The sequence below is a fragment of the Vombatus ursinus genome, unplaced genomic scaffold (assembly GCF_900497805.2).
Source record: "Vombatus ursinus unplaced genomic scaffold, bare-nosed wombat genome assembly UNPS02011649.1, whole genome shotgun sequence".
NCBI classification, from domain to species: Eukaryota; Metazoa; Chordata; class Mammalia; order Diprotodontia; family Vombatidae; genus Vombatus; species Vombatus ursinus.
This window is the reverse complement of record NW_020951427.1, coordinates 152,953-176,072: the sequence shown is the minus strand read 5'-3', so window position 1 is coordinate 176,072 and position 23,120 is coordinate 152,953. Positions and strand designations below refer to the sequence as shown.

At 39.7% G+C, this 23,120-nt stretch overlaps 1 protein-coding gene across 4 annotated transcripts; it reads left to right on the top strand.

The window, feature by feature from the left end:
- Window positions 1-3,539: 3,539 nt before the first annotated feature.
- Window positions 3,540-22,538, top strand: LOC114039165 (gastrula zinc finger protein XlCGF58.1-like). Of its 4 annotated transcripts, none has more exons than XM_027856826.1 (7): window positions 3,540-3,611; window positions 5,675-5,801; window positions 11,641-11,799; window positions 14,487-17,339; window positions 18,089-18,217; window positions 19,660-19,690; window positions 22,290-22,538. In XM_027856826.1, the coding sequence occupies exons 1-4, from the start codon at window positions 3,588-3,590 to the stop codon at window positions 16,490-16,492; spliced, it is 2,316 nt and encodes a 771-aa protein (XP_027712627.1). In that variant the 5' UTR covers window positions 3,540-3,587; the 3' UTR covers window positions 16,493-17,339; window positions 18,089-18,217; window positions 19,660-19,690; window positions 22,290-22,538. The 4 variants fall into 4 exon arrangements, with proteins under 4 accessions (XP_027712627.1, XP_027712624.1, XP_027712625.1 ...); XM_027856823.1 differs by having other exon boundaries at window positions 3,555-3,611; window positions 21,737-22,538; XM_027856824.1 differs by lacking the exon at window positions 22,290-22,538 and adding an exon at window positions 19,883-20,203 and having other exon boundaries at window positions 3,555-3,611.
- Window positions 22,539-23,120: the final 582 nt, after the last annotated feature.

Here is a 23,120-nt window from a genome sequence, read left to right as displayed (position 1 = left end):
GAAAACAGACAGATAACATTAGGCTTTCTAGCTAGAATGAATGCAGATGGAAGCATACTATTTGCTCTTCTTTTTTCTTCTGTTTTGTTTTGTTTCCTCTTTCTTGTGGTTCCTCCTATTGGTTCTAATTCTTCCTTACAACATGACTAATGTGAAAATATGTTTCATTATTTCTGTTCAACCTGTATCTGAAAATAAATATAAACAAAGTCTTACTCATGGGTTACAAATCAACTGCACAAATAACAGTTCTGGGTATCACAGGGAATCATACTAAAAAGAGGATCAAAAATTTTCATCTGATTCTAAGAATGATTTGCAGCTATTTGAGACTGAATAGGGAAAGAACATTTTAAAGTACATAGCATTTTGGAACTGCTGGAAGCTGAGAGACCAGAAAGAAGAGATGGTAGAAAGCATCAATTGAATAGTTTGTCTTGCTTCTACAACCCGAATCATGATCTGGCTTGCAGAATGTTAGGGATGAAAGAGATTCATAGGTCATTGCATTCAACTCATAACAACAGAATTCCTTTGCAGCCTCTGGAAGAAATAATTATCTAGATTAGGATTATAGATTTAAAGCAGAATGGATTTTAGAGATCATCTAGTCCAATTATCTCATTGTATAGAAATCAGGGGTGGGCAACCTGTGACCTTAAGGCCCTTAATAAAAGGATTTGTTCTAGGGCAGCTAGGTGGCACAGTGGATAGAACTCCGGACTTGGAGTCAGGAGGACCTGAGTTCAAAACGGACCTCAGACACTTGACACTTACTAGCTGTGTGACCCTGGGCAAGTCACTTAACACTGATTGCCTCACCAAAAAGCAAAAAAATAAAATAAAATAAAAGGATTTGTCCTGTGAAGTTTGTATTCAGTCAAAGGCCACACTTGAGAACCTAGAGGGCCACATGTAGTCTCAAGGCCGAAGGTCCCACCCCTAGTATAGATGAAAAAACAGGGCCAGAGAGCTTAAGTGTCTTACCTAAGGTCACAAAGAATAATTCCTATCATGAAGAACTTAGTGCTTACTGAAGCAGGCCATTTCAATTTTGGACAGATCTTAATTTTGGGAAATTCTTCCTTCAGTAAAGCCAAGATTTGCTTCTATAACTTTCACCCTTATATAACCTTTTGCACCTAGTTCTACTCTTTGGAGTCAAGCAGAATAATCTCATCTTTCTTGCTTGGATATTGTTGTTAAGTTATGTGCAACTGTTTGTGACCCTGTCACAAAGTCCATAGCATGCCATTACTGTCCATGCGGTTTTCTTGGCAAAGATACTGGAGTGGTTTGCCATTTCCTTCTCCAGTGGATTAAGGCAAACAGAGATTAAGTGACTTGCCCAGGGTCACACAGCTAGTAAGTCTCTGAAGCCAGATTTGAACACAAGTCTTTCTGACTCCAGTCACATTCACTGAGCCATCCACAACCCTCCAGATATTTAAAAAGAGTTTTAATTCTTCCTAAGTCTTTTCTTAACTAAACATCCTTTTTTTTTTCAACTGAGCCTTATATGGCATTGGCATGGGCTTCTGTTACTCTTCTTCCCAGGTGTGTTACTTTGAACACTTCATTTTGTCAGTGTCCTTCCTAAAATGTGATACCCAGAACTGTTATTTGTGCAGTTGATTTGTAACCCATGAGTAAGACTTTGTTTATATTTATTTTCAGATACAGGTTGAACAGAAATAATGAAACATACTTTCACATTAGTCATGTTGTAAGGAAGAATTAGAACCAATAGGAGGAACCACAAGAAAGAGGAAACAAAACAAAACAGAAGAAAAAAGAAGAGCAAATAGTATGCTTCCATCTGCATTCAAACTCCATAGTTCTTTCTCTGGATGTGGATAGCATTTTCCATCATGAGACTTTTGGAGATGTCTTAGATCCTTGCATTGCTGAGAAGGGCTAAGTGTATCAGAGTTGGTTATCTCACAACTTGGCTGTTACTGGGTACAGCATTCTCCTGGTTCTGCTCACTTCACACAGCATCAGTCCATACAAGTCTTTCCAGGTTTTTCTGAAGTCCACTTGCTCATCATTTCTTATATCACAATAGTATTCCATTACATTCATATGCCACAGCTTGTTCAGCCAATCCCCAATTGATGGGCATTCCCTCAATTTCCAATTCTTTGTCACCACAGAAAGAGCTGTTATAAATATTTTTGTACATATGGGTCTTTGTCCCATTTTTATGATCTCTTTGGAATACAGTCCTAGAAGTGCTATTGCTGAGTCAAAGGGTATGCACATTTTTATAGCCCTTTGGGCATAGTTCCAAATTGCTCTCCAACATGGTTATATCATTTCACAGCTCCACCAACAATGCATTAGTGTTCCAATTTTCCCACATCTTCTCCAACATTTATCATTTTCCTGTTTTGTCATGTTAGCCAATCTGATAGGTGTGATGTGGTACCTCATATACATTGCTTTTCACAGGAGGCAGCCTCCTAGGATGAGATCACATTTGAGAGGGTCCGGTTCTCTCTGTAGTACAGAACTCTTTGGAGTTGAATATGTAGTTTTAAGATCAGTTAGAAAACATAGATTGATTGTGAAGTAGCCCAGTAATGACTGTAATGAGGGAGAACTATAACCATGTGTCTAAAATAGGCAATAGTCAATAAACATTTATTAAACGCCCACTATATGCCCGGCACAATAACAGATATTGACAAGCTACAGAATGTCCAAAGGAGGGCAGCCAGGATGGTGAGGACAACACAACATGATATTCAAGGATGGGTTAAATGAACTGGAGATGTTATCCTCAAGATGGCATGCCTTAGGGGCGACACAAAAACTCGACTGTTAGAAGAGTGGAATCAAGGTTAGGTTGGTGCTGCTCGACTCCTGACCAATGCAATGTGAGGAAGTTTCAGAGAGCCAATGATGATAGATTGAGAGTTGGAATGGACTTTAGAGGCCAGCCTGTCCAACCATTTAACAATGAGGAAGCTGACGTTAAGTGACTTGCTCATAGTCACATAGGCAGGTTTTAGCCCCTTGTAAGAAAAAACGGTCACTATTAGAGCTGCACCGTTCAATTAGATTCGACCAATAAACGCCAAGTGCAGCCCTAAGCTTTGGTAGTACAAAGGGTGTGTGCTGCATTCTGCAGGATCATCCGAGGGTACGGAGGGTACGGTGCACACACTGCCAGGGATCCGGAGAGGCTTGGCCTAGGAGGATGCCCCAACCTTGGGGAGATGGATGCCCTGGGTGCTGGAACGGGCATTTACGGGTGGTGCTGGAAGCCCCTTTGCTCCTCTCGCCCGCAGGGGGCGCTGTCTGCTCGGAGTTCGCCGGAAGTGACTGGTTCCCAGAGCAAGGGGGAAGGGAGGGGGAAGCAGGAGTCCCAGGATGCTCCGCGTGTCCCTGGCAACCGCCGCCGCGTGAGGCGAGCAAGAATGGGTGAAGCGGGAATTTGGAGAGGGCCGGCCTCTGCCCTGCCGCCTGGCCCCGGCTCTCCTGGCCCCGGCGCTCGCGGCCCCGGCTCCCCGGAGCTCTCAGCCGGCCTGCCGGCATCGCTTGTGGAGCTCTCCCGGCCACTGGCCAGGAGACGCAGGGAAATGGCCGAGGCGGCTCCTGTGCGGGTGAGCCACGTCCCCGCGGCCACGGACGGACACCGGGCCTGCGGTGACCTCGGGGACGCTCGGGAGCCGACCGCGGGGCATCTGGGGGGGGGGGTGCCTGAGCAAAAATAGGGAGGTCCGTAACCCTGGGATGCCTGTGGCAAAATCTTGGTATTTGGGACAGAAAAAAAAAGGCCATCGTGTTATGTGTATGTTCTGGAGCCTTTGGGGAACCTCTCTGCTGTGCTTTAGAAAACCCACGGTTGGGACCTGGCATTTCCCTGAAGCTTCAAACATACTTGGTGGAGGCCGTTTTAACATCCTCTCCCTGTACAGAATAAAAGCAAAAGACAGTATAGCCTACGAGATTCCTGTATATGGGAAATGTTCTCCAACTAAGGCCTCCTCTAACATTGCCTCATCGCAGCATGGAGGTGACCTTGGGTTCTCAAAAAGCTGTGACTGCGGCAGATTCTGCAAAGCTAGAAACTTTGAGTATTGCCAGGTGATAGATTGTTGTATGTCTCTTGTGTGAGGACCCACTTACCTAAATTGAGAAAGATCACTAGCCCTGGAGCCAGAGAATCTAAGTCCAAATCCTGCCTCCACCACTACCTGTATGACCTGGGTGAAATCACTTCACTTTCCTGGGCCTCAGTTTCCTTCTCTGTAAAATGAGAGAGTTGTACTCTGTGGCCTCTGAGGCTGTTTTTTGGCCAAAGCAATTTTGTAAGACCATCTGTTATAGGAGAGTTTTAGTCTGCAAAAGAGGTAGTGTTCACATGGAGGAAATTACAGACTATTGAAGGATAGGGGTAAGTACTAGGAACTGGACATATGATTTAATTAGTGTAGGGAACTTCTAGATGAAGAAATTCTTTTTGACAGTGAAGAGTAGCACCCTCTCTGCAATTTGTAGTCTTAAGTTACCTGGGAGCATTGAGAGGTTAAATAAATGGCCCAGGAATGGCAAGAATCAGTTCTTGAACTCAAAGTCTTCCTAATCTTGAGATGAGCTGCCTATCCATTATACTGTGGTGCTTTTCTAACCTATTGAAGTGGGTATTTTAATGTAAACACTGCCTTTATATAATGAATATGATTGGCCACAGGTACCTTGAGATTTAAGGTAGGAAAGCAACTCCAGCCATGCCTCTTGAGGTTACATTTAAATTTGCAAACTTTTTGTTTTGTGCTCCGCTTTAAAAATATTATTTATTTGTTGCTTTCTTTCCTTTCTCCTACAATGTGACAGAGGACTGAGAACCTAGAGATTTTCCTTTCTGGGATAAGACTTCTTGCCCTTATTCTGAAGTATGACTAGAAATATGACTGTTTAGATTTCCTTTCCCCTGTTGTGTTTTTCTTCCCATGGCACATAATAGTCATTTAATAAATACTTGATGACTCGACTTCTCACTCAGTGACAAGAGAGTTTTCACCCTTTGCAGTTGGAATAGGTTCCATAGTAAAGATCTTCCATTTCTACCTGGTTTTTGAACCATTTTATTGGGTGCCAATTATCCATTTCTCATTGGCTTTCTATCTTACTGAAATAGATTAGAGCCACTTGTAGACACCTCTAGAGTCATAGGTGTGACATAGAAACTTGCAGGTGAGATATAGGAAGATGGAAGAAAGACATTTAATCTCACAAAATCGAAACTTATTTGTTGCACTTAATGTTTCAGAATTTAGAAAAGTTGGTGATGCTTCTGGTAAGAGCCTTTTGTCTTCAGATATCTTGTGTTACTAAATACTAGATAGATTGAACACAACCAGCCTATAGCTGCAAGGCCTACCTGGTCTTATAAAAGGGTAAATCTCTTCTACTACTGTGATTACTAAACACCAAAATATTTGTGGTATATGGGAAAGTGGGGCAGTTATCTTGGAAAATGCATTCACAGATCTCTTCTTGTAGGGCTGAAAAGCACAAAATCATCTTCAAAATATAGACCCTTTTGTGAGAACAAGTTCTTATTATCCTGTTTGAAGAAATGAAGTTAAATTGTCTTTTTAAAATGAGCCAGATGACGACGTGTCTGGGATGTCATTGAAGCAAAAACTTACTTGGCTTCCAGGTGCCTATAAAGTTTGAGGATGTGGCTGTGTATTTCTCAGAACCGGAATGGAAGAACCTGGACAAGTGGCAGAAGGAGCTTTACAAGCATGTGATGACTGTCAATTATGAAATCCTGTTCTCCCTGGGTAAGATATATTCATTAGGAACTTTGTGAATGTCTCTTAGGGAATTAGAAGTTAGCAGTGACTTCATGAGGTCATCCAATCCTTTAGTCTGACAACTTCTCAGAAACCTAGACCACATCAGTAGTTTCTACAAACCAACTTGTTAATGCTTTGTAGGAATGCCTGCAGTGTTTTCAGTGATTAACAGAGCTTTGCACTTAATGTTTCTTGAATTTGCTCAAGCAATGGAAAAACTAGCATTGTTGTTATAATAATAATAATAATAATAATAATAATAATACTTGCCCTTCCATTGATTAAGCAGCAAACTCAAGAAGGAATGTATGAAAAGAATGGAATCAGAAGGTCATATTGAGCCTTTGGGTCCTCTTTTTTGATACAGCCATGAGACTGGTAAATAAGGAGACTCCATAGATATAATAATATAATGTGATACATTATAGATGTGGAATAGTACCTGACCATGATATAATCCTTTGTAATTTTACAAAGCACTTTACATTCTCTCACTTGAGACTCACCACATGCTATTAGGTAAGTACAGCAGTTAATATTGCCCTCATTTTACAAGTGAGGAAATGGTGACTTGCCTAGGGTCACACAATTAGGGTTAGAATTGGAATTCATACCCAGATCTCTCCTGAGTCTAGCTTTAGTGTTCATTTCCTTACAAAATGCTGCCTCGAATGGTATATCTTGATTTCAGCAAGGCATGTATCAAAATTTCTGATGCCTTTGTGTAGGAGATTAAAAAAAAAATATGCTAGATTAAACTGTGGTCATATGGATTTTTAGCTAGTTAACTACATGTAAAGACTGCTTCATTGATGAGTTGATGTCCACCTGTAGGAACATTTTATTCCTTGCAGTGTGCCACAGGACTTTGTTCTTAGCCCTCTTTCTTTATTTGTCCAGACCTATGATTTCATGGATATAGGGAGTTTCCAATGAAGAAACTCCGTCTACCAGTGCAGATCAGCAACTAATCTGCAACCTATAATCTTAGAGAGTTGCCTTGGGGTACTGAGAAGGTAAGTGATTTGCCCAGGGTCAAAAAGCCAGTAAGTATCAGAGGCAGGACTTGAACCTAGCTTTTTATCCACTGCTATGCCATGCTGCCTCTTCCTTAGCCCTGTCCTATTCAACAGGTTGTTATAAACAACTTAGATAAAGATATTGAACATCAATACAGTGAAACAAAAGTAGTTGGGAGAGCTTATGTGGTGGATGACAAAATCAGGATTTTAAATTTATTATCAGCTCGCATGATTATCTGAAACAAACAGGATGAAATTTAACAGGGATAAATAAAAAAGCCCAGCATTTAGGTTAAAAAAATAATTGCTTAAATCCAGGATGAGAGAGCATTAATTTAACAGTCATTCATGTGAAAAAAATCTTGCTGTGATTGAAGGATGACTGAACAAATTATGGCTTGTGAATGTAATGACATACTGTTATGCCATAAGAAGTGATGAAATGGACAGCTTCAGAGATACCTGGGAAAGTTTGTATGAATTGATAAAAAGTAAAGTGAGCAGAACCAGGAGAACAGTAACAACAAGAAGAAAAACAACCTTGAAAGACTTCATAACTCTGATCAGTGCAATGACTCACTATGATTCCAGAGGACCAATAATAAAGTATGCAGCAAATTAGACATAATTTTTTGTGATGAGGGTATTTGTATTTGTTTTGCATATTTGTTACAAAGGTTTTCCTTTTCTTTTTTTCAGTGATGGGAAGAGGTGGTGTTGAGGAAGATAAAATAGATTTTTTCTATTTGAAATAAATTTTTTGAAAAATCTTATTATACTGGAACAGTTAGTTGTTTATAAACCTAGTCTTGAGTTGCATTAGTTATAATGCATGTTCTAATTGCCTGTCTAATTCAGAGTAACAGTAGTTTCACTGTGCTCTTTATTGGTCAAACCACACCTAGGGAATTCTGCTCAGTGCTGGGACCTTTTAAGAGAGACATTTACCAAGCTAGTCAGAGTCTAGAGGATGATGATGAAGTTAGTGAAAGGATTGAAAATCATCTTGTAAGGAAAGGTTAAAGTAACTAAAGCTCTTTTATATTGAGGGGAAAAAAGATTTATTGTAGATATAATGGCTTTTCAAGTATTTAAAGGTCTAGTATATTCAAGAGACAGTAGACTTATTTTGTATTGCTTCACAAGATAGAAATAACATTAATGAGTGGGAGTTACAATAGATTTTGACTCAGTATAATTACTGGTGTAAATAACAATAGAGAGTAGCGCTGAAAATGATGGTTCTACAAACGGTGATGTAGAATTTGCCTCAGGGAACTATGAACGCTGGAAAAAGTCTTATTGAAAGTCAGTGATTGTCATAGTCTGACAGGGAAGAAGATGCAGTAATTCACTTTGGAGATAAAAAGTCTATTTTTTTTCCTATTGACATCTGTAGACAGAGTAAGGCTTTTCATAGTTGAGTGTAGGATGCTGAAGAATAACACTACTGTTGCCCAGTTATTCCATGAATCCCTTCACTACATTTCCTAAGTTAGCCTCTTTCTTGTCATGTCTGAGTCATGGTAAATGAGCAAATCATTCGATATTTAAATGATAAATCATCATGCTAGACATTATAGGAGACATAGCATAGATATAAAATACAGTCTCGTCTGTCAGTTTACGATTTTGTTGGGGGAACAAGACATTTACGTGAAGCCATCGTGGTGAGGGAGATAGAGTGACTCTATGGAATGATGCTGGACTGAGACTCAGAAAATCTTCTGGTTCTGCCATTAGTTCACTCTGTGATCTGGCCAAGCCAATTCTATGGACAGAACCTTTCTCTCCATATGCACCATGAGGGGATAGGGGGAAGGAATTGGATTAGGTTATCTTTAAGAGACTATGAGTCTATTAGAGAATAGTAGAATCTTATTTTGGGGTATATCATAGAAGTGATGTGTTTTGAAATAGGGACTAAGCATTCTAAGAATTCAAAGAAGAGACCCTAACACGGTCTGGAATAGGGATTGCTTCATGAAAGAAGTAAATCTGGAGGGGGGCTTTAGAGGAAATGATGCCATTTGGAAAGGCATTGAAGAAATAGTTGAATATTTCATCTCTGTGTTTAATAATTGCTGTCCTTATCCAAATGAAAATTGATTGAAAAGCCACAAGGCATAAGCAAAAATGGAGGCTGCAAAAAACACCGAAGAAACTTTCTTGGAGCACAGGGTTTGCTTTGGGTAGTATTGGCAAATAAGATTACATGAATAGGTTGGGAACAGTTTTGCAGAGGGACTTGAATGACCTAGATGAGGAGTTTGAGCCGATAAATTGATGGCCAATAGATTTAACGTGTTGACTAGTGACCTTAAATTAGAACATATTCAGTGGAGTAGTGAGAGTAGGAGCCAAAATTATGGTGGATTTACAAGATTATATGAACTGTTAGAACTTTCTGCTCCTCAGCATCCTGTCTGGTACCTCTGGTATGTGATACTTAAGCTGTAACCTGGGCCTTTTTCTCAACCCTTGACTTCAATCAATCAAAAACTATGTGCCAGGCACTGTGCTATGTGCTAGAAATAGAAATACACAGAATAAAATAATCTTTACACTCAAGATGCTTTTGTTCTAATGGAGGACATAACAAATACATGTAAAAATATGTAGCATAAACATAAAGTGAATAAATACAAATATATAAAGTAGTTAAATGTAAGATAATTTGAGAATGAATGAAGCATTTATTAAGCATTTAATATGTGCAAAGCACTGTGCTAAGCTCCAGGAATACGAATGGAAAAGACAGTCCCTGCTCTAAAGGAACTCACATTCTTTTTTATTTTTTTTTAATTTATTAATTTATTAATTTTTATTTTTCAACATTCACCTCCATAAGATTTTGAGTTCTAAATTTTCTTCCCCTTTCATTCCTCCCCCCCTGCCCAAGACAGAGGGCAATCTGATATAGGCTATACATATACATTCCTATTAAACATATTTTCCTATTAGTCATGTTGTAAAGAAGAATTAGAACCAATAGGAGAAACCACAAGAAAGAAGAAACAAACAAACAAAAAAAGAGAGCAAATAGTATGCTTCAATTTGCATTCAGACTCCTTTTTCTGGATGTGGGTAGCATTTTCCATCATGAGTCTTTTCGAATTGTCTTAGATCATTGCATTGCTGAGAAGAGCTAAGTCTATCAAAGTTAGTCATTGCACAGTGTGGCTGTTATTGTGTACAATGTTCTAGTTCTGCTCACTTTACTTAGCATCAGTTTATAAGTCTTTCCAGGTCTTTCTGAAGTCTTATCTGCTCATTATTTCTTATGGAACAATAATATTCCATTACATTCATATACCACACCTTGTTCAGCCATTCCCCAGTTGATGGGCATTCCCTCAATTTCTAATTCTTTGCCACCACAAAAAGAGCTGCTATAAATATTTTTGTAGATGTGGGTCCTTTTCCCATTTTTATGATCTCTTTAGGATGCAGACCTAGAAGTGGTATTGCTGGGTCAAAGAGTATGCACAGTTTTATAGCCCTTTGGGCATAAGGAACTCATGTTGTAATGGGGGAGTTAATACCCATGGAAAGTTTCAGTTGCAAGTCAGATGGAAAGGTCCCATGGTCCTTAGGGTGCTGCAGCAAAACAGATAGTAATTCTTCTTCTTTAATGTCATCTCCACTGATAAATTCATATCAGTGTCTGATACTGAACCATTTAACATTACCAAAAACTTTGATGACAAGAACTTTGTTTTCTAGGTCTTTAGTAGATGGGGCTGTAGCCCCTGCAGGAGCAGTTGCCAGGCTGCATCTCCACAGGAGTCAGCATGTTGACTGTGGGCCCTGGGCTCGAAACATTGCTATTCCAGAGGCTCTTAGGTTCAGGGTCCTGGGTTGTCTCCATCAGGGACTGAGGGGAGGTGGTGGTTCAGATAGTGGTAATGATTTGACTTGCCTGGAACATACTACATCCTATCTCTTCTGGGTGTCTTGCTGCTTCACCTAGACCGACTTACCTGCCCTGTGAGTGGCAGGAAATGAGTTGGTAAGGAGGGAACCAATAGTTGGGGGCAGGGGTAGATCAGGAAAGGCTTCATGCAGAACATGATATTTGAGATTTATCTTAAAGAAAGGCAGAGACTTTGTAGAGGCGGAAGTAAGGAGAGAATGTATTACAAGCATGTTGGATAGCCAGCGTGAAGTAAAGGAGATATGAGTGTAGTGTGTGAGGAACAGAGAGAAGGCCAATTTGGCCAAATTAGAGAGTTCAGGACAGGGAATGATGTCCCGTGAGGCTGGAAAGATTGATTGGGGCTAGACTGTGTAGGTTTCTGGAAATTAAACAGAGAGGTTTATGTTGTACCTGAGCGACCACCCATCTATATAGATGGTATGGAGCTGTTACTCAGATCTCAGCCTCACTATTCAACCACCTGGGCTGGATGGTGATGAAAAATATTATATAGAGCACTGAAGAGAACTTTTAAATCAGGACCAGTTGCTTTAAAATCAGATTTGACCTTGTGATAGGTAATGGTGTCATCAGTCAATTCACGGAGTGTCACATAACTCTCAAATTATTCTTGAACCAAAATACATAAATACTATATTTTGCATTTGACTTGGTGAAATCAGTGGATGTCTCAAAACCAGAATATTTAGTGATCGCTTCTTGAATGTGATCCATTTTTTTCTTTGTGTCAATTTTTATTCTCCAATGTCTTAATTTTTTCTTACCATCTTTAATGAATCAAGAGAACCTTAGCAATCATTGTGAATGTACTCAGATTTCTCGTTTAAGGAAATTTAATTAACTCTTTGTGATCTCTGTACAGACTCTGCCATTCCGAAACCAGATTTGATATCCCACATTGAGCGGGGTGAAGAACCATTCATTAGAGATCATGGGAATTTAATGAAAAGAGAAATGGCCATTAGATATGGTCCTGATAAGCAACATGACTTGAAGAGTGCTTCCATACATCTGTTATGGGGTGAGTGAGAAATTGTGGCTTTGAAATAGTGAAGTTTTTTTTTTTTAATAGTGAAGTTTTTTCCACACTATTCCTTGGATCTTTCCTGTGGTGTTTGGACTAAGCTTTATTATTTTTTTTTGGACAGTTGGGGTCAAGTGACTTGCCCAGGGTCATACAGCTAGTAAGTGTTAAGTGTTTGAACTGAGGCTGGATTTGAACTCGGGTCCTCCTGACTTCAGGGCTGGTGCTCTATCCAGTGCGCCACCTAGCTGCCCCACTAAGCTTTGTTTTGGGAGGAAACTAGATTAGCAAAAGTAATCTGCTAACTGGATATAAGAAAATCCTGATATATTCAAAATTTGGTGGCTGACATTCCATTGTTATACTGGCCTTCCTTAGGGTTTTTCCATTTGCTGATGGGTGTTTTATTGACCTACTGAAGTAGGACGCTAGACAAAAATACAGAGAGGAAAGGGAATATTATAGAGGGAGTCAAGGTCAAGAGAAAAGTCCTGTATGACTCTGTGAGTCCAGATTGATAGGATTGTCTAATTGGTCTTATATATAGGAAGGAAATAATATTAAAATGGTCCCACTGAGGGCATAAGTCACTGTGCTAAGAAAAAAATAGGTTGAAACAACTATTCAGAGCCTTTTGGATGAATCCTGGCCTTAGCCGAAATATAAAAGGGGACATATTTTACCTGTTGATGTGCTTGCCACAAAGCCTACAATCTTTGGCCTCTTTTGCCTACTATTATTTCTGCCTTCTTACTCCCTAGATATCTGCTTTCTCTAAGTCCAATTTTGAGCAGCTAACTACTATTGAAGAAAGTCATGAAACTAAGATGATTGTATCCATTATAAATTTATGTCTCATATGGACTTTTGCAAATTCTCAGCAATTAGTTTTTCATCAGCTCATCCCATTTCCCACAATTTTTGTTCCAAGCCTTCTCTGTTCTCTGACACTGGTGTGAGCATTCCTGCTTCTTCCCTAGGTGTCTATATATAAGAAGTGTTTAAGCATGACTCTCACACAAAAAAATTAGTTTGGTCTTGTCTGGAAAGTTTTTGGTTTTTGTCGGATGACTGGCATAAGAATTTGCTTACTATTGGGTCTCCCTGTCTTCACAGGAAGAGGAAATGTTAGCTAATGAATTATTCCTACCTGCTTCATGACTACCACTGTTTCTCTTTTCATCTGTCACATCTGTGGACACCTCCTAAACTTGGCCTTTCTTCTTAGACTCATGTTTCCAACTGCTTGCTCAATTTCTTGACTTAGATTTTCTGCCAGCACTCAGTATACATAAAGGTGAACTCGTCCTTCTCCCTCACCCCACCCTCCAGTGTGCTTCATTTTGGTTAATTCTCAGTTGTCCATGCTGGAACCATGGGTTTTTATTCTTCCCATTATCTCCTCCCTCAAATCCATTCCTTTATATTTCCATTGACATATCTTAATGAAGGCCCTCATCCCTTCTCATTTGAATTCCTACAATAGTTTCCTAATCAGTCTCCTTGCCTCCAGCCATTCCATCTTTCCTTTGCTGACCAGTTAATTTTCTTGATGCACTCACTCACCTGTCATTCCACTTCCAGAATCCCTTCAGTGGCTTCTGTTGTCTCTTTGATGGAAAAGCTGTACACAGTAGGAATTGAATAACTTAGCTTTCTTTCTGTTGTCTGTTAACTTTATTCTGTCTGTCGTTAGAAGTAGTCTTATTCTTCATTCTTCTTACTCTAAACATAGATTCAGTTCTTAGTTGTATTTAGTGGTTTTTCTCCACTGAGGTCCTACTCCATGATTGTGGCCCAGGATTGTTGAAGGGAGGAGTTATAATTTATATTAATTGGAGGGAGGGTACCCACACTGATGAAAACACGCATCCTTGAAGAAGGAAGGAGCATTTCTTGCATAACTCAGATCATTCTGACCATTTCCATTTCCCCTTGAACTTCCTTTTGTTCTTTTCTGTGCATTTTTTAAAATGCTTCAGTGACACTTTTTTTCTTTTCTTTTTTTTTTTGTATCACTGTTAGCAATGAAAGACATGACCTCACTGTTCCCTGTAGCTCCTTGTCAGAATAACTTGACTCTGTTCTGAAATTCCTGGATTATGTACATAGTTCATTGGGCTCTTGTAATACCTGTAGCTTCCCTCAAAGTGTCAGCCATCTATAATCTCACTCTCTCTTTTCTTTAGGTACTGTAATAATTCCCCAGAAGAGTTTAACTAATTTGTCTCCACTGTAGCCTTTGCCAAGCATGAGAGGGAAAGATGGTGCTTTGAAGAGAAATATTACATATGCTATATATCATTATTATAATTGTCAACAAAGTGAATATTCATGTTTGTCTTTGTTTTTAATCAATTGAAAATAATTTTGCTAGGCAAAAGGAGAGTGCCGTCTTCTTCAAATAATATATTTAGGTTCTAAAAATATATACAATTTGTGCCTTCAACCAGAAGGATTTCCCTGCTCAGTACAGATAGCTCTATTTTGAAAGAGTTTGGCCCTTTTAAAGGCACTGTATATTTTAAACATGTAAACAATATAAAACAGTTTTTGAATAGAGATATCAAATGTCTTCTGTATAGCATATCAGAGTAAAATAGATTTAACAGTCAGGAGTTGAAGGAAGGAAGGAATTATATCGTAGAAGTGAGTAAGGACAGGATCTTTGTTTTTCATTTCAGGGAACCAAAAAGTTGTGAATACTGACAAGGAAGAATGTCATTTACATGGTCTTCAAAGCCAGGACCCATCTAGACCTTTGTCAGATAAAAAAGCAGAGTTTTGCTCTAGACCTGAAGTCATGTGGAAGAACCAGTGCATGCAGGACACACTTCCCCAAAAGGAAAAAATCTGTAGCACTAAACCATCCATCCAGAGTGAGGGAGAACCATGCCACAAAAGCCAGGATTCACCTAAGGTCCAGGAAACTCCACCAGAACAGAGAGTCTACCCCTGTCCTGTCTGTGGGAAAAGTTTCCAGGTGAATGACCACCTGGTAAGCCACCAGAAGAGCTGTTGCCAAGACCAGCCATGCCAATACCCAGAGTTCAAAAAGCAATTCAACAAGCCATCTGATCCCCAGCTACCTCAAAGAATTCAAGTAAGAGAAAAACGTTTTCAGTGCAATGAGTGTGAAAAGAGTTATAGGCGCCAAGTAGACTTGCGGAACCACCAGCTTGTGCATACAGGTGAGAGGCCTTTCCAGTGTCCTGATTGTGACAAGAGCTTCCGACAGAAGGGACAATTACTCAACCATCAAAGTCTGCATACTGGGGAGAGACCATTCCAGTGCCCTGACTGTGACAAGAGCTTCCGACAAAAGGGACAGTTGCTCAATCACCAGCGTCTACACACGGGTGAAAGGCCCTTCCAGTGCCCTGAATGCAAGAAGAGCTTCCGTCTGAAGGCTGTCATGAAGGCCCACCTAGGATTACACAGTAGAGAAAGGCCATTCTCCTGCAGTGATTGTGGAAAGGGCTTCACCCAGCAATATAAGCTCACTGAACACATTAGAGTACATAGTGGTGAGAAGCCTTATCAGTGTCCTGAGTGTGACAAGAAATTCCGCCTGAAGGCAGTCATGAAAGCCCACCATCGAAGGCATAGTGGAGCAAGGCCATTTTCTGACTCTGGTCTTGGCAAGGGCTTTACCAAACCATCTTTACTCAGTACCCACATCAGAAATCTCATAGGGGAGAAGCTCTTTAAGTGCCAAGAATGTGACAAGGGTTTCTGCCAGAAGAGGGACCTTCTCACCCATCAGCTTACACACACAGGAGAGAAGCCCTTTCAATGCCCTGAGTGTGAAAAAAGCTTCCACCTAAAGGCTGTCATGAAGGCCCACCAGCGCTTACACAGCAAGGAGAGGCCATTCACCTGTGCTGATTGCAGCAAAGGCTTTACCAAGCAGTCTGCACTCACAGTTCATATCAGAGTGCACAGTGGGGAGAAACCATTCAAGTGTTCTGAGTGTGATAAGACCTTCCGTCTGAAGTCTGTCATGAAGGCCCACCAGCGCAAACACAGTGAGGAGAGACCATTCACCTGCAATGAGTGTGGAAAGGGCTTTATTCAAAGGTATAAACTTACCACTCACATGAGAATGCATACTGGAGAAAAGCCCTTCCAGTGCCCAAAATGTGACAAGAGTTTCCGTTTAAAGAAATACCTCCTCAAACACCAGGTCGTACACACTGGTGAGAGACCCTTCCAGTGCCCTGAGTGTGACAAGAGCTTCTGTCGAAAGGCTTACATGAAAGTCCACCAGCGCCTCCACAGTGGGGAGAGGCCCTTCTCCTGTGGTGAGTGTGGTAAGGGCTTTGTTCAAAAGTACAAACTCACTGAACATTTCCGAGTACACACTGGTGAGAAGCCCTTCCGTTGTGCTGAGTGTGACAAGAGCTTTCATCAGAAGGGCCACCTGCTCAACCATCAGCTTGTACACACAGGAGAGAGACCCTTTCAGTGCACTGAGTGTGATAAGAGCTTTCGTCTCAAGGCTGATATGAAGGTCCACCAGCGCATTCACAATAGGGAGAGACCGTTCTCTTGTTGTGAGTGTGGCAAGGACTTCACTCAGAAATCTGCACTGAATACCCACCTCAAATTGCATGACAAGTTGAAACCCTATAGCTCCCTAAGTAAGCCAGACATTGATCCTAACTGTGCGAGCCATTCAGTTCATTAGAGTTTTGCTGGCGTTAAGACAGAATGAGAATTATAAGAAATGCAGCAGAACTGTGACTGGCTGGGAAAATACAGCAGTGGGCAGAGCAGCCTAGTAAGCAGAAGAAATTTCATTGGGAACCACTTGAAGTTTGGATCTCAGAACTCAGAATCAGGACTTGGAATTTGTAACCCCAAAATATGTTAACTTTACTCCCTAGATATACCCAGGCTACTACTAGGGTCATCATGTAACTTCCAAAAAGTGGCACTATCTACCTTCAGCTTCTCAATGGAGAGAATATATTCCACTGAAAAACAGCCACTGCAGCTTATTAAGAATGAACAAGTACAGATGTTTTAAGTACACTGACAAGCTGAGATGCAAAGTATTAAAACCATGGATTAGTCATCAAGTACCTCAAGAAGCTGCATGGATATCTTTATGGAATATGTATCTTAAAGGTCCAAGAAAATTAGAACATCAGTCTTGAAACAAATATTAGAATATTGAAGGATTTGAAGTACTAGAAATTAGGAATTAGTTTTGAGATACTTTCTTATTTAAACGACTAAATCTCCTACATATTGCAGGAGAGACCTAGAAAAGTCAGGCCTTCATTTCCTCGTATTGACTGAGATGCTCAAAACTGTAGAGGGTTCTAGGAGCACCAGGGGGAAAAAAGCCACCAAGATTATACCATCATGCTGGGAAGGAGACCAGAAGGTAGCAGATTCTTAAAAACTCTAAATGAAGGCCAGAGAAATATTCTTTACTAACTGTTTTAAATGGCCCAGGGATTTCCTTATGTCATTAAAAGGAATCAACTGAAGATAAAGCAATGGGAGTCAAAGAAAAGAAGTCAAAGGTATAACTATAACTTCATGATGTCAAGCAGGGAAAGGGGGTGGTAAGAAGAGTTGGAATGATGCTGACAGAAATGGGGTTGTTGGGAAGGGAAACAGTTTGCTGGGAGATGATGAGTTTGGATTCAGAAAAATGAGGTGATAGTAGATTATGCAAGTGAAGAGGGACTAACTTGTGAAATACAGAATTGGATCTTGGCATCTGTTTTTAGCCTTGGTTTTGTGACAATCTAGGGTTTAACTCTTTCAAGGAGTGTTACCTAATTCTTCAAAACAAAAACTAATTTACTTTGTAAATGCATATTACATGCCACATGGCATTTGTAGAATAAAGGGGAGTTTGAAGAAAACAAACAATAGACTTTTAAAAATTTAAAATAATTTGGGAATCAGTGTACTAGAGACTAAAAGGATATTTCGTCTATAACTTCCCAAGACTCCATTTTTCAGTTATCTCTTCATATGCAAGAGACCCTATGATATAGGGGGAGGACACTAAAGTAGTCAACAGACCTGGGTACTAGTTCTGGTTTTATTATTAAGTGGGTGGTTTTGGACAAGATTGTAATTTCTCTTATCCTCAATTCATTTATCTGTAAAATGAGTGAGCCTCAATCAGATTTTTGATTCCAAGGTAACTTCATTGCACACTTTTTCCATTCGAGGAATCATTAACAATTTAACTGTGAATAAGTTTTTCAGATGTAGTATTAAAGGATATAAAACTACTCTGTGTGGCTTCTTTGTGCAGATTCCAAACCAGATTGATTTCCAAGATTGAATGAAGGGAAGGGATGTACCTCAGTGATAAAGGAAACTCAATAAAAACAGAGAAACAGCTCTGGTACTGATGAACAATGTAATTTGGAGTCCTTTGAGGGTAAGTAAGATAGGATTATGACCATGAAATACAGACCTGTTCCTTAAGGTGATGAAGTAGATATAGCACCTGAATTTTAGCTATGTGATCCTTTGTTAGCCTCTACATCTGTAAAATGAGAAGAATAATAGTGTATCTGTAAACTTTGAAGATGCTATATAAATATTAGCTGCTATTATTATGAGGTGAACCTTATATTTGAAGAACATTACACTGGCTGGTAAAGAGAACAGAGATCTAAAACACTTCTATTTTCAAGTCATTAACTCACTGAGTATAATTGACCTTTTTCTTCATGGGTCCTCATTTTTCCTATCTGTAAATAGGGGTATCTGTAAGTAGCTATGATGTCATTATGCTGTTGATCTACTCTACATAATGCAAGAATGATTGCTAGAAAGAGCTGTTAAAGGAACTAAGGCCCATGTCCTCAAAGAAAACTGTCTTTCATGTCATACTTGATAACATTTCTATTTGAATGCACCAAGATGAGTTCTTTATTTTTCTTGTCAGATGTGGGGAACTTAAAATTTTGGATTAGCAAATTAAAAAACCACTAGCCATGTTTAAGCCTAGAGATCCAACAGCTTATGGGTTAAATATGGAGTGCAGCCTGCTTGAGATTTTAGCCAAAAACATATCTTATCTAATTAACAGGTAGGCCAGTAGGACTAACCAACCACTTGTCACAGCTACTACATTGCATAGAGGAAAGAGTTCTGGACTTGGAATAATTAGAGGACCCAGGTCAGCACACCATGTCTGCTACTTTCAACCACTGTTATCTTGAACAAATCATTTAACCTTTGGGCAATGTTCCTCAACTGTAAAATGACAGTTTGACTTAGATTAGATAACATCTGAAGTTCCTTGTAACCCCAGTTCTATGATCACAAGAACAGGTGTCATGCTAGCAAGTATTGAAGCTGAAATGTAATTGAATAACTGAAATAATGCAGTCCATACATTTCTGATCACATCCCACTATTGAAAAACTTGGATCTCTTGGTTGTGAAAAGAGAGCTGAATTTAATTAGCATCAGAGGATCTGAGTTCAGATCTTTATTTTGCCACTTACTACTTATGTGCATCTGTGTACAAATGACTTAACCACTCTAGGTCTTATTTTCAGTATCAGTAAAAAGATGCCTTCTGAGGTCCCTTGCAGCTCTAAACCTATGACATAACCGGGGATTCTTGAACTGAGTGTTGATAAACGAATTTCATTTCTAGTGGTCTATTAAGCCAAGACCTGTATAGGTCATCAGGAGTCAATGATTTAGGGTGATTTTAAAATTAGCTCATTGCTCAAACAAAATCTCATTTGTGTGGGATGGAGGGATAACACATCCTAAACTAAGTTTAAGACTATAAGTATCATAGTTGACAAGTTGAAGTCCTAATATGACTTGTCATTCTTGACAACTGTTGTTTTCTTCTAGATAAGCAGGAGGCAGATCCCTATGCCCTCAGGTAAGACCTGTAGGAATGAATAATATTAAATCAAAGAAAACAAGAAGGTGGCCATCAGGTCCCCTGTTTGCACATTGATAGTCTTTTGATAGTCTTCTACTTTCCCTTAGTCTCATGTTGTTGTTGTTGTTGTATGAAAGTAACATTGGTGGCCACTTAGTAAACATTTATTAAGTTCTTGCTATTTACCAGGCACTGTACTAAGCACTAGGGATACAAAGAAAGACAGAAGGCAAAAAGGAAGTACTTCTCCATCATCCCCCAGGAAGCTCATTATTAGGATAACTTCATCATCCTCTACAATTTCATCAACCGTGGGACTCCACCTCCTGACTAGGGGTGGGGCCCTGAACTTCAAACCTCCACTTAAGGAGAGAGTTCATCTCAGACATCTCATTTTTCACTTGCCTATTTTGAGACTTCTCTGACTAACTTCACTATACCCTTGCATTGGGTACTTTCTCTCTCCTCCTCCCCCTATTTTCAGCTTCCCCATTAGATTGTAAGCTCCTTAAGGGCAGGGACTGTCTTTTTTTTTTCACATTTTCAGTACAGTGCCTGGCACAGAGGTGCTTAACAAAAGTTTATTATTTATATTCTCTGCTTTCAAGGCACTCATAATCTAACAAAAAGAGACAACATAAAAAGAAACTGAAAAGGAGGAAGTAGGAAGGATATCTGGCGTTGTTGGTATGATGAAGTCCAGGAGATTGCAGCCTGGTAGGAAATGATGAGATAGTGGCCCTACATGATCCCCTTAAATGGAGGAGTTTACTTCTATCCACCCTCTAACCTCTGAAATCAGAGGAAGAGAGCAGCCCCTGGGGCAGCAAATACTGAGGAGTTCCAGGGTTGGAATAATCTTGCAGGATGATGAGATTCTGGAGAGCACTGATGAAGTCCAGGAGAGTACAGCCTGGTGGGAAATGAGCAACAAATAAGGACACAAATTTCCTTTGAAATGAAACAAAGGCTGAGTGTGATGCAGTATGCAGTCCTGGCTACTGGGGAGGCTGAGGCAGGTGCATCACTTATGTTCAGGAGTTTTGAGCTACAGTAGGGCTAAAACAGATCAGTTGTCCATACTAAGTCTGGCACTAATATGGCGAACCTCAGACAGGGAGACACTGGCCCATGATGGAAATAAAGCAAATCAGTGCTTCCAGGTAGATCAGCAGTGGGGTCAGGCCCATGAGTGGCTGCTGCACTTCCAGCCTAGGTGAGATAGGGAGACCTAGTATAAAAAAATAAAAGAAAAAGAAACCAAAGTTCTCTGTTCATTAAAAAAAACTTGCTAGACCTGTATCAGATTGCACATTGTCTTGGGGTAGGAGGGGGAGAAAAATTTAAAACTCAAAAGCTTATGGAAATGATTGTTGATAAAACAAAATAAATTAATAATAATAATAATAAAAACTCATGCTAGAGCCTTCACTTTTTTTTTCCTGAGTTTAATGGTAGTAGAATCATATTATTCGGGCCTTCCTACTTGGTGTCTGTGCTTTTCACTTAGATTGGAGAAAATGTAAAAGGGATATAGTTATTGTTCCTTAAATAATTCATTTCAGGTACTATCACTGCTAATTCCCTCCCTCCTTCCTCCCTACTCCGTATCTGTGAGCTTATAAGATAGAGCTTGGTATTAGTGGACACTTAGGGACCATGTCTCACTTCGACCCTGTTGTCATTAGACCTGTTCTTATATCTAATACATGTTCTTAACATGGTTTGTGAACTTAAGTGGGAAAAAAATTACATTTTTATTTTAGTATAAATAGTTTCCTTTGTAATCCTATGTATTTTATTTTTATTTATAAACATTTTTCTGAGAAGGGGTTCATAGGCTTTACCAGACTGCCAAAGGTATCCATGACACAAAAAGATTAAGAATGTTTGATTTTATATATCTGTCCAGATTAAACAGATCTTGATTCTATGTTTATTTTTGGTTTTGCTGGTTAAAGTTATATTTCTGATAAGAAAACTTCAAAGGAAATGGATTCTCACAATAGCAGTGGTCACAGTGTTGTCTTCTCATTTTCTTAGTTACATGGAGAGGCTCTTTGCATTGCCAGTGCTCCAAATGTGACAGGTTTCTCCTTGTGGTGTTTCATGATAATCCAGCAACAATTACATTGCTGTGGCTGGAGAGTCCCATCAGCAGTGGAGGAGTACAGGGGATGAAGCAGAACTACAATTAGTCATCTGGAGAAAACCTGGAGAACATACTGAGATGTTGTCCTTGCTTTTCTCTGAAAGTTCAGTTCAAAGGACTTAGTCTAAGGTCATCTATTCCTGCAAGAGAAACTGGCTGAGGATAATGATAATGACAATAGGAATACTTATACCACCTGCCTTCTCAGAGTTTTTGTGAGGAAAGCACTTTTTAACATCTTAACAGGCTATATAAATATGAGCAATGGTAAATATGCAAATACTTGTTCATTGATTGATTGGGAATAATTGTATTATGTTTAGGTTTAAAAAAACCTCTAGACAAAACTTTAGAGAACTGTGTGCACTTAGGAAAACAGTGATTGCTGGGTTCCCTAGTTACCTGTTTCAGCTGGTACAGAGTGACCATTTTTTGTGTTCTCAGGTCATCAAACATGTGACAAAGTTGAGTTCTTCTACAGGGATCAAATACAGAGTACTATGGTGCCAGGTTTAAAAAAAAAAAAATAAACCAAATCACACAGAGAAGTCCTAGAGCTCAGTGAATGAGAAGCAATCATGTGATCACCCTCTTGCTGTTACAGAATGTGGTCCCAATTTCTGTGCTAAAACCCAAGTCCTGTTTCAAGTGCTGGTGTGATCAGCAAGCTTGTTCAGTTTTATTGTGTTAATTACAGCAATAAACAAAATATCTCTGAATCCAAAAAGTCTGCTTTCATAATTGGGAAAGGTTCAACATCCTCCTTGGGGTACTATAGTGGAGTTTTGTAGCTCTCAGTTAAGAACTGCTAGGGATTCCTGCATCCCTTAATCATTGTATGGTGTTTGTATAAGATGGCAATGATTTCTGAAGACCAGAAAGCCCTAATGCTACTAGCAAATATGAGTGTAATACTGGAGCCACAAGAGCACCGAGAGCCTTCAGCTTCTTCCAAAAAGGGACAGAAAAAGCCTGGGGTGCGTTGTGTTGAAGGAGCTCAACCCTAAATTAGAACTGCAGCTAAAAACTCTCACTGAGCAGAGGCAAATTTTTAAGCCCATTGTAACCGTGTCAGAATGCCTGTTCTAATCTACCTCTCAGGGCAGGCTCACAAGGACATGCTTTGAAGTATAAAACATTGTACAAAATGTAAAGCACTATCCTTATTTGGGAATTTTTATATCTTTGCACTAGGGTAGCACAGTGGAGTGTGGAGTTATGAAAACCTGATTTCAGTCCAGCCTCAGATACTTAATAGCAGTGTCATCCTGGGCA

Bases quoted from the DNA above. Each gene is read 5' to 3' on its own strand.
- LOC114039165 (XM_027856826.1), top strand. From the start codon at position 3,588: ATGGCCGAGGCGGCTCCTGTGCGG. The intron at 3,612-5,674 runs GTGAGCCACGTC...CTTGGCTTCCAG, and splicing joins CCGAGGCGGCTCCTGTGCGG to GTGCCTATAAAGTTTGAGGA. The intron at 5,802-11,640 runs GTAAGATATATT...ATCTCTGTACAG, and splicing joins TGAAATCCTGTTCTCCCTGG to ACTCTGCCATTCCGAAACCA.